At 38.8% G+C, this 14,156-nt stretch overlaps 1 protein-coding gene across 4 annotated transcripts in view; it reads left to right on the top strand.

The window, feature by feature from the left end:
- The window catches only part of ZCCHC2 (zinc finger CCHC-type containing 2), a 45,788-nt gene extending 32,093 nt beyond the window's left edge, over positions 1 to 13,695 (top strand). For 2 of the 4 annotated variants that reach the window (XM_075052434.1, XM_075052432.1), the window contains 6 exons: positions 3,054 to 3,189; positions 4,692 to 4,756; positions 5,646 to 5,740; positions 8,353 to 8,481; positions 9,185 to 10,693; positions 11,703 to 13,695. In XM_075052434.1, coding sequence (XP_074908535.1) covers positions 3,054 to 3,189; positions 4,692 to 4,756; positions 5,646 to 5,740; positions 8,353 to 8,481; positions 9,185 to 10,693; positions 11,703 to 11,770 — 2,002 coding nt within the window. In that variant the 3' untranslated portion in view covers positions 11,771 to 13,695. Of the gene's footprint in view, positions 1 to 3,050; positions 3,190 to 4,691; positions 4,757 to 5,645; positions 5,741 to 8,352; positions 8,482 to 9,184; positions 10,694 to 11,702 lie in introns of all 4 variants that reach the window. The other 2 variants (XM_075052433.1, XM_075052431.1) reach the window with 1 other exon arrangement.
- The last annotated feature ends 461 nt before the right edge of the window (positions 13,696 to 14,156 follow it).

Here is a 14,156-nt window from a genome sequence, read left to right as displayed (position 1 = left end):
CACGTATGCATTGCTGTTTTATGTCCATTGTAGGTGGAAGCACTTTTTAACCATATTAAAGTAGTTTATATACTATTATGAAGTTCAGCAAGGCCAAGTGCAAGGTCCTGCACGTGGGTCAGGGCAATCCCAAGCACAAATACAGGCTGGGTGATGAGTGGATTGAGAGCAGCCCTGCGGAGGAGGACTTGGGGGTATTAGCGGATGAAAAACTGAGTATGAGCCAGCAATGTGCGCTCACAACCCAGAAAGCCAATCCCATTGTGGGCCGCATCAAAATAAGCGCAGCGAGCAGGTCAAGGGAGGTGATTCTGCCCCTCTGCTCCGCTCTGGTGAGACCCCACCTGGAGTGCTGCGTTCAGCTCTGGGCCCCCCAGCATAAGAAGGACATGGACCTGTTGGAGCAGCCACAAAGATGACCAGAGGGCTGGAGCACCTCTCCTATGAAGACAGGCTGAGAGAGTTGGGGTTGTTCAGCCTGGAGAAGAGAAGGCTCCCGGGAGACCTTACGGCAGCCCTCTATTCCCAGAGAGGGACTTTTTACAAGGGCATGTAGTGATAGGACGAGGGCTAATGGCTTTAAACTGAAAGAGGGTAGATTTAGATTAGATGTCAGGAAGAAGTTCTTCCCTGTGCGGGTGGTGAGGCACTGGAACAGGTTGCCCAGAGGGGCTGTGGCTGCCCCATCCCTGGCAGTGTTCAAGGCCAGGTTGGATGGGGCTTGGAGCAGCCTGGTCTAGTGGAAGGTGTCCCTGCCCATGGCAGGGGGGTTGGAACTAGGTGATCTTTCAGATCCCTTCCAACCCAAACCATTCCATGTTTCTATGATACGCTTTCAGATACATGAACTATGTAATATGGATTCACCCATTAATGTATTTTGACGAGAAACTTCAGCTATGTTTGCACGTAGTTGTGCAGTTCTTCAACTATATTAAGAGAAAAAATGGATACAAAATTTATTGTGGTTTACAGTTTTGTTCTATGTAGTTTTATTTCTAAATTATATTTATCTTGGGGACGGGAGGGTATTATCTGGAATTACAATAATTAGAATATAAACATAGCACAAAACAATGTTGGTTAAGGTTCACATATCTTTAACAGACAAGATTTCTGTCAAATTACCAATTAGACAACTTGGTGGTTTGTTTCTGTTTTGTTTTTTAACTCTCCTACCTACTCTTAACTTGCGTTTCTTTAAGAAGAGAATGTCATCTTGACAAAATCTCTAATTATACCAGTCGTATATGAAGTCAGACTAACAAGTAAGAGTGGGATGCAAACGTACTAGCATATAGTTACTAATAAAAAAAAAATCTTATTCATTGTATAATAAAATACACTAAAGCTGACTGTAGTTTAGCATCTATCTTTCAGGTAGGAAAGACAGGGACAGGCCTTTCCACAAACTTCCGTGGTAGAAACTCCTTTTGCTGGCTATTATTTTCTGTTTATTTGAGAGGGGAAAATGTGTTTACTACTTGACTGCTAGAGGTCTGTTGGTCCTCTCCTGTTTGCATTATATGTGTCTGTCCTCTTAAAAACTGTGCCTGCTATTTATGGGTTCTAAAGAAATGGCAGTGAATGAAACTTTTCTCTTTTAAATATTTATAAAACTGTCTAGAGTCAAGAGGGGTTCATCTCAAATACCATTGGTACATTTCAGGAAAATTTGTACATTACATCCGTCTACCTTTTGTTTTTGTCCAGTATGACAGTCTTACTCTTGGAAGGGTCCAAAAATTTACTGGTAGGGATGAGATCGGATGTATGAAATAAAAAATTCAGTAGTATCACAGCTTACATGAAATGACTGTAAATTTGGCAGCAGATTCACTTAACTCCCTTCGGCGGAAGTTTCTAAAGTGACCTTGCTTATATCTCTGTGGTCAGGGGCTCATGTCTGTATTTTGGGACCCTCTTGGGTTCTCACCATTTTCTTAAACTTTTTTTAATATTCTATTGTACATCTTTTAAATGGTTTGAGCACTTACTTCCAGAGGTATTTGGTAAGTAGCTACTGGGACTTCAGCATGTCTTGGGCTTTGGAGTGAGCTAGATTTCAAGCCATCATGGGAACTGAGTAACATTTCATGTTGCAGTAACCTTCATGAAGCAACTTGCCAACAGCCCTGAATTAAAAGGCACTTTCAATTATCAGCACAAATATTTTTATAAGAATTTAGAAGTCTTAACTCTTTTTTTTTTTTTTTTTTTTTTTTTTTTTTTGGCATCCAGTCAGTAGTAGGGCATGGTTTTGTATGATAGATGAAAAGTTTATAGTTCCATGTGCCCTACTGATTCTGTCAGAACCCTGACTGCTTTTCTGGCAGTCTCTGTTGACCAGTGCTCTCACAGCTAGTTAAATACTGCTTCTGACTGGCTGCTGTGAAGAGAAGCTTCATAGAAGTCATTATAAGATCCAAAGCAAATGCCAAATGCAACTCCCCTCCCCAGCACTACTCAAAACTAACAATCCTGGTTTCCAAGCATGACTCAAAACTAGCAATCCTGAAGGTAAAAATATAAAGCAAGATGACTATTTTGAAATTCAAACACAGCCACAGTATGATCTGTAAGTAGCCATGCACTCCTTTTCTTAAATGTCTCATGAATTCTGAAATAGGGATTACAAAGTAATTCCAGCTTTGTCATTAACGATAAGGAAGAAGGAAGATGAATTCAGAATATGTTTCTATTTGGAAAATTTCCCCACGTCTGGTATGAAAAAGCAAACAAAAAGACTGTGTGCAGAGTATCCATGGAAACTCCTCTCTCAAGTACTGTTTTCTACAAATTCTGTTGTTCTGAATTTTGCGTCAAACTACAGTAGACAAATGAAAAAGGAATTCCAGTTATATTCAGACCATTAGTATTACTTTAGAGCACAAGAACTGTAATGTACATCTTTTAAATCTCTTGAGAATTGCTAGGGTTTTCTGAAAGCAGAATACTGCAGTTTCCCAACATGATGCAAAAATGTGTATGTTAGTAGGAAAGCCTGCAAGTTTGTTCATATTGGCATAACTTGTGTTTTTTCCTTTCAGCAGCACTAGCAGTGCAAAATGTTCTTCACTGGATAGCCTTAACATACAGCACTCTGAGCAAAATGGGGTAATGGACTGGAGAAGAAAAAGTTGCATTGTCCAGCAGCACCCAGAGCACTGTACAAACCTACTTGACCAGGTGAGTTGCTGTTTTTTCTTTAAAGCAGTGTTCTGAGACACTTGAGAAGACTGTCCACTACACGTGATTAGATTTAGCTTTAAAAAAATGAAGAGTCCTGCTAAAATTGTACAAGTAAGTGTTGAAGTTCAAATTGCTACTGACTTGTCTTGATTAGAAAAACCCTCATAATTACTTACCATTGTCTCATAAAGTTGCATATTTTGTTTATGAATTTGTAAATAAAATTTCCCAGTAGGATATAAGTAATCAGAAAAGTCTAATGTTCATTTCTAATTAGACACTTTCCTGTTACTGTACATATTGTCATCAGAGAATTTTGGAATGCCTGGGGAATTTCTATGTTATTGCAAGGAGCAAACTAGAAGCTGTATTAATAATTGAACCATATTAATGCTACCGTAGGGACAACAGGTTAAGCATATTCTTTCTATCTTTCCTGCATTATCTAAGTAACTTAAGTATTAATCTTTGTTGAAAAAAATTAATAGCTAGATGCATATACACTTTTTGTGAGATTTGTGACTTTTCAATGGTCAATTGTGCTGTGAGTATAGTTGAGAAGAATAATTATAAATAAAATAATCTACTGAATTTTGGGGAAGGAAGGTTGCTCACTGCTTACATCTGAAAAACTTCGAATGTTAGAATTGCTTAATATTACTCTTATTCTACATGCAGAATTTGACTATTGATTATTATATGGGGAATAGCAAGCCAAACAAAAAGAGCTTCCTCATTTCGCAAAGCAGCGTAATGAATTGAGATTTGCTTCTAAAGAGAAATGGTAAAGTGCATCAAAGCTTGAAATATTGCAAGCTTCAGGCAAGGAAAAAAATGAATACACTAAAGCAGAGGAACAGCTACTTCCTATTTTAAGCATGTCCAAATGCAGTATATGTGGACAGAGATTATTTCTGAGTTTTCATAAATTTTACTCCTTTGCCAAATATGTTATTTTACTAGCAGCTAGTAATAGTATACTTAAAGAATTATGCAGATGCTACGTTTTTTCTTATGTGCTTCTAGGTTATATTCTAGAGTTTAATTTAGCAGCAACCTCCAGTTTAAGGCTGGGTACCTGCTCTGTCACTATGTAAAAAGAATTTGCCACATGTATTTCCCACTCCCCAACCATCAAATAATTCCACTTAAATCAATAAATTCTGTAGCCCCTTAAGCCTTGTGATTAGCCTTTTTAGCAGGTATGTGATGAAACATGGTTGTTTTTATCCTCAAGAGGAAAGACAGCGTGCAAACAATAATTTGATTGATATCTTTGGAATATTTGCAAGTAGTAATTTGCTCAGTGTTTTGCTGATAATGACATAATTATTCTAAAGGCCTGGATGCACTGTACAAGTAGTTGTTTGTATGCTTATAGCACCTGTGGGCACACTGGTGTTGGACTCATGGACGTGTCGGTCTAGAAGGGGTTTTTTGCTTGGCTTTGATGATACAAATGCTGTTGTTTGACTGGCATCTTTGTATTTTCTGTCTAGCATACAGCAGAAAAACGAAGTCTGTCTACAGTAAGCAAGAAGAAAGGAAAGCCACAGCTGGAAAAGTAGGTTTCCAATGTAACCAGTTATCCAGAAACAAAGTGTAATGCATTCATTCTGTTAAACAGAGTCTACAATCAATGAGTTGCTTTGTTTTGCTATTGTGGAAAAAGAGCTGGCATAGTGTGAAGCCAGTCTGCATAAAAATCCTTATTTTATCTTCTGAAAAGAAGTAACTTGAAAAATAGAATGTAATTCTATGCATTCATTTCTCAAAATATCAGTTGTCATTTAGCAAAAAGATGAAGGAGCAGCAGTAGGTTCTTAACCTATACCAAATTGCCTTTTTTCCCCTTTGTATTTATTTGAAAGTTAAAAGGTGTAAAGCTGTCCAGAAAACACTGAAAATCAAATAAGGATTGGCAGCAACCTTTAACATTACACAGTGGGTGGTAACTTGCTGAGATATTTTATTGAAGATAATTTGCACATCAGAGGGCTTCAGAACTTCCTGTGGGCTACACAATCCTGCACTCTGAGGAAGTGAACGCAGTTCCACCCTTATCTAATACTCTGCCTACTTCCAAGTTGACTTTCTGTCATTTCATTACTCTGTAGCCGTATGCTTTTATGCTAGTCTGGTGTATGGCTGCATTACACACATCAGCTTTCAAAGACAACTTCAGTATCAGCTGTACCATTTCTTTTTTTGTGTGTTTTCTTTTTTAGATCTTTATTCGTAGTGTTTAGTAACACTGCTTGCAGTTTAGTTCCTGGTATATTGCACTAACAGTCTTTACCTGTTTATTATCTACATTTGTTGTTCTGTCTATTAAATACACATTTCTGGCCTGGAGTCACTGCCTTTGTTTACAGTGACATTATATGTTCATTTGTGGTTGGTTGTTTGTGCCCATGCATTTGGAAAAAAAAATATGAAAATTATTTACACAGGGAGAAAGCAAAGAAAACTGACTGCCGGTTGAATAACAGGACTAATGGAGTTAGAGTTGCAACATCACAGCACATCCGTACAGGGACAGCAAAAGGTAAGATGTTTTTTCCCAAACTGTTTGTAAGAAACAGAATTTCCAACTTTGCTGATTTTTTCGTGGTTCTGCTGTAAAGGGGAAATCACAAGTTTGAAATCTGTTTTGGTGCAAGTCAGCATGTTGGCTGTCTACTCTGTGCTTTGACTTGCTGTATAGAACATGCTAGACTTAGTCTTCTGTATGCAGTTGTTTAGAGTGTGTCTCTTTTTATGCGTAACTTGGAAAATACTAGTAAAATGTCCATAGGTTGCCTTATGTGGAGCAGTAGTTACAGAAACAGTTACTGTTGGGCTACTTCCATATGAAATTTAACAGTCTGAGCGTGTGGAGGTCTAGCACCTTGTCATTAGTGTTCTCTTTGCAGCTCACTAGTTCCTTCAGCTGTTGTGGAATCACACATGAGGAACCTGTATAGAAACCCTCTGGTTGCGAACCATTGATGAACTGTAGTATGTAAACAAGTGACCACTGAGGTACAACACAGTACTGTGTGTGCTGCCCTAACAGGGTTTTCAAGTTTGGGTGATTCAGCATAATCTAGTGTCTAGGCCAAGACTTGTGTACGTCAGTTAGTTATAAGACAAAACTATAATTGTGTTCCTTTAGTAAATTGAGTCTCCAAGCCTTATTACAAATTTCTGAAGGGCTGTGTTGCCCATTGACTTTGCCATCTAGATGTTTTCTAAGCTCCCAATATCAGTTGCAGGCTTGCATGTCTTATACTTAGTTCTTATGACAGAAAGTTGACAAAGAATTTGCTTTTTTCTACATCACCTAGTTGGCGTAAGTGTTGAAAGGACACTTACGAGGTTTTCCTCTTGCTTCCATTTGGGGTACAGTCTTGATTAAGCTTTCATTCTTCTCACCATTTCTCACCTTTGAGAGTTCAGGTGGATCCCATTCTGAATTATTGTCATGTGTTTTATGGGCAGTTTTTGTTACCTTCTACAAACAGTATTTGACTAAAACTGTAAGTAAATTCACAGTTCACAAACTTAGCAAAACCAAGACAATTTTAGAAAGCTATAGCTAAGGGCTGTGCAAGCAGAAAACATATACCACAGGATAGCTTTGCTGCGTATATTTCTGATTACTGTTCATTTTGTCAGGCACCGAGCTTTTACAAACTGACAATAACTTTTAAGAGGTGGTGCAATTTTGTGATGTAGTGTAAAGTTAAATAAGGAGTCCTTTGCCATAGGAGTTCTGTCCGCTCACTACCCGCTACTCTACAGATGTTAAACTGCCTGCCTAATACTGTTGGCTAGTTAAGGCCACTTCAAGAAGAAACTGCAACCCACAGAGGCTGGAAGCAATTAAGTCCTGCTCAGAGACCTGTACCTGTGCATTTGTGTACAAATACCAAAATGTCCTTTGAGATACCTTGTTGGAGACATAGTCTAAAGAAAACATTTCATGTTGCAGTCAGAATGTCTGCCTAGCTTTATATATCCAGGCTTGGTTCGAAATGCTCTATTGTGGGTTACTAACTCTTAACTGCATCATGTTTTCTTCCATTTTTACCTCCTTATTTTTAGCTTTTCTGAGGCATCAGTTAGTTACAGTTGTAACTTTGAAGACTTCAAACTTTGTGACTCGCATTTTAGACTCTTGCTTTCAGTGATGTGAGGTTGACACTGCTGCTCCAGGTTATATTAGATATTCAAAACACTTGTTAAAATAATTTGACCAATTACAGGTTTAATCCAGGAAATTATTTCAAGAATTGAAGCATTAAGGCAGCTTTTTGATGACTTATCCCAACCTGTTAAACTTGGACTAGCAATAATAAATGAATTAATAATTTACAAATAAAACAATAATAATTTGTTAGAATGAATAAAATAAACGATAGTATTCTAATTTCTGTCCTGGAGTTTTGCCAACCAAGACTTTGGGGTTGGGGTTTCCTTGAAGCTAGTGTCTGGCATACCTTCTGAGAGAGGGTGCATCTGTCTTGCTCCTTCACCTCTGAGGCTGAACTTGAAAGCCAGAGCATACTAGCTACTTACTTGACTTCACTAATAGGATCTAAACCCCCCCTGAAGGCTGGTTTGCAGCAAATGAGTTTCCCGTGAGCCCATTCAGAATTTAGAAAACAATTTTACACTTTTTCAGTTCACCTCTTTTTCTTTAAACAGGTTTTGTTGATACAGTTTGCTTAAAGCCTGTTCTGGAAGAGTTAATTATGAAAAGGTGTATTGTTTTTATGTTGCCCACTGAGTTAGCTAGCTTTCTGCCTTTGCTGGTATGACCAAGGAGTATTGCATATTTTTGAATGGAAATGTTTGATCACTAGCATTTGGTGGAAATTATTATAGTACAGTTTGGTATAAGCATCACAGAATTTATTAAGGATGATCATTCTTTTCACTACTCTGCATAAATATCAATTTTCCGTGTCACCTCCTTTAAGGATTCAGTCATCACAAATTTAGGGACAAGACCAGTTGTGAATGCTGGGAGTGGGAATGCTAGGAATACAGGGGACAGATGCAATTAAGCAGGAACAAACAAAAATCTGAACTAGCCCGAGATGTGAGCAAACCAGAATAACCTCACTTCCATATACTGAGATTAAAAATAAAAATGCCAATTTTTATTTTTAGAACTGAATTTGGACGCTGGATCTGGTCATGATACATGTGGAGAAACATCATCTGAAAGTTACAGTTCTCCTTCTAGTCCACGACATGATGGGAGGGAAAGCTTTGATAGTGAAGAAGAAAAAGACAGAGGTTGTATTTATGGAGAGCGTGCATGAATGTCTTTATTCCTAGACCAATTTCTTTCTTGTATAAATTTTAATTCATTTCTCAGTTTTATTAGCTGCTTTTATTTCTGAACTAGCCACAAAACACATTTTGCTTTATGGGTTTCATGAATTGATGGTTTGAAGGCTTCTGGCAAATAGCAGGGCTGTTTAAATACTGCTGAATTTTAGATTGCTACATACATGTAGTAATTTTCTGACCTCAGTGGCATAGCTCTCTTGAGAAATTTCAGCAGTACAGTAATGGGAAAAACTTTGGCATGAAGGGGACTGGTTTTATATCGAGTTATGTGTGGCATGTCTGAGAGGTCCTTCTTTGTATTGATGGTTTAATTTGTCACTCCTTCCAATTTGAGTAAGCCATATTAATGTCTTTCTAGATAGATGCAATTTCCTAATTCGGACTGTGTCCTACTCTTCACATTTGCAGATGTACACAACTCAAAGTCACAATAGCTAGTTGGGCAGGTTGATAAAGGCAAGTGATGGAGATTGACCTAGCTTGATGTGGATGAATGAAAATAATTTCAAAGTTATTATAATTCAGGAAGACGTAACTATCACTTCTTTCGTCAAACTTACAAAGTCTTATATGGGTAAATGAGTCCAGGGCATGACTATATTTTTTCAGATTCATTGTTCTGACCGACATGCTTTTGTCTCCACAGATACAGACAGCAATTCTGAGGACTCTGGGAATCAAAATACAGCCAGGTTTACAGGCTACAGTGCTGTCAGTTCATCAAATATGAACAAATCATCTGCTCAGATCTCTTCAGTGAATAATGAAAATGGAAGCCTTTCAGAAGATCCTTTGAATGCAAAGTTTCAACATATTTCCTTCATGCCTGCCTTACACTGTGTGATGCACAGCGCTGCCCAAAAGCCTGAAGCAGTTGTCCCGCCACCCATATCTGCAGATGGTAAAACAATGGGAATGCTTGTTACCACGCCTGTTGCTGTCTCGCCAGTGAGAGAGTCTGCAAATTCACCTCCTGGTGGAATGGGCCCAGTGACCTCTGGTGAACCTGAGAAACGCCTTGAGCTGATGGCTTCCCCTTTGCCAGTCCCATCCACTTTCCTCCCACATTCTGTCCAGCCTGCTAGCCCTGCTTTACATTTGGCAATACATAGATTGAAAATGCCCTCTCCACAGGGATCATCAGAAAGTTGCACAGTTAATGGACCACAGCAGCCGACAGGAAACTTAAGTATTGGATCACCAAATACTGCCTTTATCCCAGTCCACAATCCAGGTAGTTTCCCAGGATCCCCAGTTCCTACTACAGATCCCATCACAAAACCTGCATCCCAGGTGGTAGGACTGAATCAAATGGTGCCTCACATTGAGGGAAACCCAGGAGCAATCCCTCAGCCTACCAATCTAAAGGTAGTTCTTCCAGCAGCTGGTCTCTCCACAGCAGCACCGCCACCTCCACCAGCTTCATACGCTTTGCCAGGCAGTCCTCATGCTACCAGTGTGTTGCCCAACCAGAATACAAATGTGCTAAACACTGTAGCAACTTCCTCACCACCTCAGTCAGCTGGTTTAGGTGTTGGTCAGGTCCAGTCCACTGTTCCTCCTGCAATACCTACCCATACGCCAGGCCCTGCCCCTAGCCCGAGCCCTGCTTTAACACACAGCACTGCACAGAGTGACAGCACATCCTACATAAACGCTGTTGGAAATAATAACACTAACGGGACAATGTTACCTCCGCAGCAGTTGGGATCTGGTCCTTGCGGTTCTTGCGGACGTAGGTGTAGTTGTGGGACCAATGGAAGCCTTCAGATTAATAGCTATTTTTATCATAACCCACTTCATGGACAAGTCTACAGAGTTCCATCTTTCTTCACTCTGCCATCACTTTGCAATGGCAGCTACCTCAATCAAGCACATCAAAGCAATGGAACACAACTTCCTTTCTTCCTGCCTCAGTCTCCATATGCAAATGGGCTTATGCATGACCCAGTGATGGGGAGCCAAGCCAACTATGGTATGCAGCAGATGGCAGGATTTGGGAGGTTCTATCCTGTATATCCAGCACCTAACGTAGTTGCCAACACAAATGGGTCGGGACCCAAGAAGAATGGGAACGTTTCATGTTACAATTGTGGTGTAAGTGGACACTATGCGCAGGACTGTAAGCAGTCATCCATGGAGGCCAGTCAACAAGGTAATCATGATAACTCCCAGCGGACTTGCTTTTGAGTTTAGCAGTTTCTCTTTACCTTTCTGAATGTGCTGTTTCTGGTCTTGCAGAAAGGTGTGCGTGCGTGTGTATGTTTTGTGTAAATGGTTGTGCACTAGTGACCTGCTCTAAAACTGCAAAGCATCTTAATCTCTGCCTGAAAATTTTGTAGAACAGTGCAAGGGAATGGGGTTCACAGTGTGAAGTTGAAAATGTGTGTAATTCGGACCTGGGAAGTCAAACTATATTAGTCCTAAATTGTCATTCTTTTTTCACTGGTTCGTTTTTGGCATTATGTTGAGACTTGCATGTTGCTTCAATTTTTTTGTTCCTGTTCAGTGGTTTTTTTGAGAGAATTCGTTGGCAAAAAGTGAAAGATATCAATTACTGTCTATGATACAAACTTGGATTCTTAAAACATGTGAGAATTTAAAAAAAACAACAGACTGGCCATTTGATAATTTAACTTTTCTAAAGCTTACCTTTGCACAATCAGCCATCGTTCTGTGTCCCATCATGCAATACATAAATGAAACATGCTTTAACTTTTCAGAAAAGTTGCAGCAAAAAGGCGGAAACCAATTTGAACTAAAAATCAAAGGAATGGCTTCAGTCGTATACGCCATTTCTCTCTCCATCTAGAAGAATGGGGAAAATGCAGTGTTTCATAGAGCATAAACTATTTTTGATTCTTGGCCTGTGCCCATTCTGACTTGTTTGGTTGGACTGGAACAGGAAAGACGAACCTTGATGGGGGTCTTCTTTTCTTTGCATTTTTCCAGTAAAGTCCTATATCTACGATCTATATCTTTTTTAAACTTACAGTTTTAGCAAGCAGATGAAAGAAAATAGTAGAAACTCTTAGGGCCTACTTTAAAAGGACTGAAGGATGATAGTGCCTTTTGAAGAGCATGTCCATTTTGATACCTTGTAGTGGTTTTGTAATCCATTTTAATTGTGAGCAGTGACTTAGTAGTTCTCTTTCCTGTTTTAGGCACTTACAGACTGAGATACGCACCTCCCCCTCCCCCTTCCAATGATACCTTGGATTCTGCAGACTGAAACAAGTAAACATTGCCTACTTAAACTGAAGCTTGGGAAATTGGGGGAAGGTGTGTGTGGGAGGGGGGGGGTTGGTCTTGTGTTTTGGGACATTCCCGGTTTTATATTCTTTTGGAATTTTTCATTGCTTTTGCACCTCTGTTCCATACAAAAGAAGAAAGCTGAGTCCCTGATCTCCTCCGGGTTCTACAAAAGGCTTGCGTAATGCATGTAATTCAAACACACAGCCAAACAATCAAAAAGAGCATTCGAACCATGCTTTTGCACTGAAGACTTGAGACATGTGCAATGTTTACTGCATTTTTAAAAAAAAAAAAGTCCTCTGACCTCTGACATCACTGGTGGAGCAGCCATATGGTGAAAGAAGAAACTTGGTCATGTTCCCCACCACAATCTTCTTCCCTCCCTCCCTGTTCTCCTTATGCTGCTGTTTTGTTTTCTTTCCCTGTTCGTCCACGTGGATTCGTTGGACTTGCATGAGTGTTTAGCATATCATACAGACCCTGCCCGTACTCTAAATTAATGCTCATGAATTGAGGGGAGATGTTCAAACATCCTATTAGGAGAGTCCAAAGGAGCACACAATACTGTATGTGTACTATATCTGATAATAATACATGTACACAGCTTGCTCTTGAGAGTCCCAAATAAATGAAAATACATAGAGCAGGAAGGGGCTGAAACTGTGTGGACTGGAACAGATACAGAAAAATGAACAAGCTTAAATTGACAGATTTTTCTTCCATTGTAGCTTTTTAGCCTGTATGTTCAGCAACAAAGGTGAAAAAAATGGTATGAATGTTGTACTCAGTGTGTTTGCATTTGTAATGGAAGTTGACAGCATTTTTTCCTTTTTTAAAGCTATTCTACATCGTGTCAACACAGAATGAACATTACTTGATTGAATATTTTTTCCTAAACTATTACAGTGTTGCATTGTACTTAGAATGTAAATGTTTTATTTCAAACTGAACAAAAGCTATGGTTTTCTACAAAATAGTCAGGTATTAGTATTAGAACCTGTCTACCAAATAGCAAAGTCACTATTTTATAACAATTTACCACTATGCGTAATTACGGTATAATGTGAAAGACTGAAATGAGTGTTAAGATGGTATTAATCATGTCAGTATCATGAGTAAGTAAGTTTAATGCTGCTGTATTTTTTATTTTATTTTTAAAAGCCAATATATGTACTAAATTGCTTCCAGGTAATATTTGATTTCCTAAAGTGCACTGAGGTTATCTGGAAGATGAGTGTATTTTTTGACTGCTGCATTCAACACCGATGAACAACTACCACTGTATATCCATAGGGTTTGGCATTCCTCACAGTTCATGGCAGAAATGTTTTTTCTTAAAATCAGACTTGGTGTCCGGTAGAGGGATGAAATAAAATCAATCTTTGGTTCAGCCGTCTAATAAATTGCTAAACAAACAAAAAACTTGAAGAAAAAAAGCTTGATTACTACATTTCTTCATAGGTAGCATTTATATTTATAGCACCAGTGTACATTTTGAAACTTTTTTCTTGGAGGGGGGGAATGGGGAGGGAGGTAGATGAAAGCTTTAATTTAAAAAAAAGTTTAAGTAGTAAATGAAAATTATTTTGATTAAAATTTTTATTTGATCTGGGTATTTTTGGACCACTTGAAATGAATGAACTGCGTTTGAGTTGAAGTGAGGGTGTTAAACCACCAATGGACTTGTATTGTGAATTACCTGCCAGTTGTACTTTATGGAACTTATTTTATGATTTAAAATACTGTACTGTAAATAGGAGGTATGTTACCTTCTCTTTATTTGTATGTTTACCATATACTTTGATATTTGAAATGTACTGGAAAGGTCACTTATATTTCTAGAAGAGATTGGATTTTATGCAACCTTTTTCCTTGAATTAACAGCAATAAAAAAAAGAAAAAAAAGTACCTGTGTGCAAGTACTGTCCTTTATCACTGAGAACAATGGAATAAGTGTGATGCTCTGCCTCTGGGTATAGGGATGTGATCGTGGAAGGTTTTGGCAAGCTACTGTTTTGGTTGGAATCTGTCACTTTTAAGACAAAGCTGAGAGTATTTGACTTAAGGTCAGTCTTGTATCTGAAGTCAGGATACTGTCTCTTAATTTAAACTTCTTTAAGATAGATAGATCTCTTGGGAGAAAGAGGATGACCTTGTGTGATAGACCCAGGACTTTGACTTAAGCTCTTTCAGAACAGTTAAGCCTGTCTTATATTCTGATGGCTCCTGGATTTGGGCAAAGACCCAGTTTAAACATGGAGTTTTTTGACTGCAGTGCAGGTATTGTGTGTGCTAGTCATGTATTAAATGGAAAGAGACCTTTCTTCTATCTGCTAAAATAGATGGAAGGACAACAGGAGTTG

The sequence above is a fragment of the Buteo buteo genome, chromosome 20 (assembly GCF_964188355.1).
Source record: "Buteo buteo chromosome 20, bButBut1.hap1.1, whole genome shotgun sequence".
Classification (NCBI taxonomy): domain Eukaryota; kingdom Metazoa; phylum Chordata; class Aves; order Accipitriformes; family Accipitridae; genus Buteo; species Buteo buteo.
Note: the sequence above shows the minus strand (reverse complement) of the source record. Positions and strands in the feature narration are given on the sequence as shown.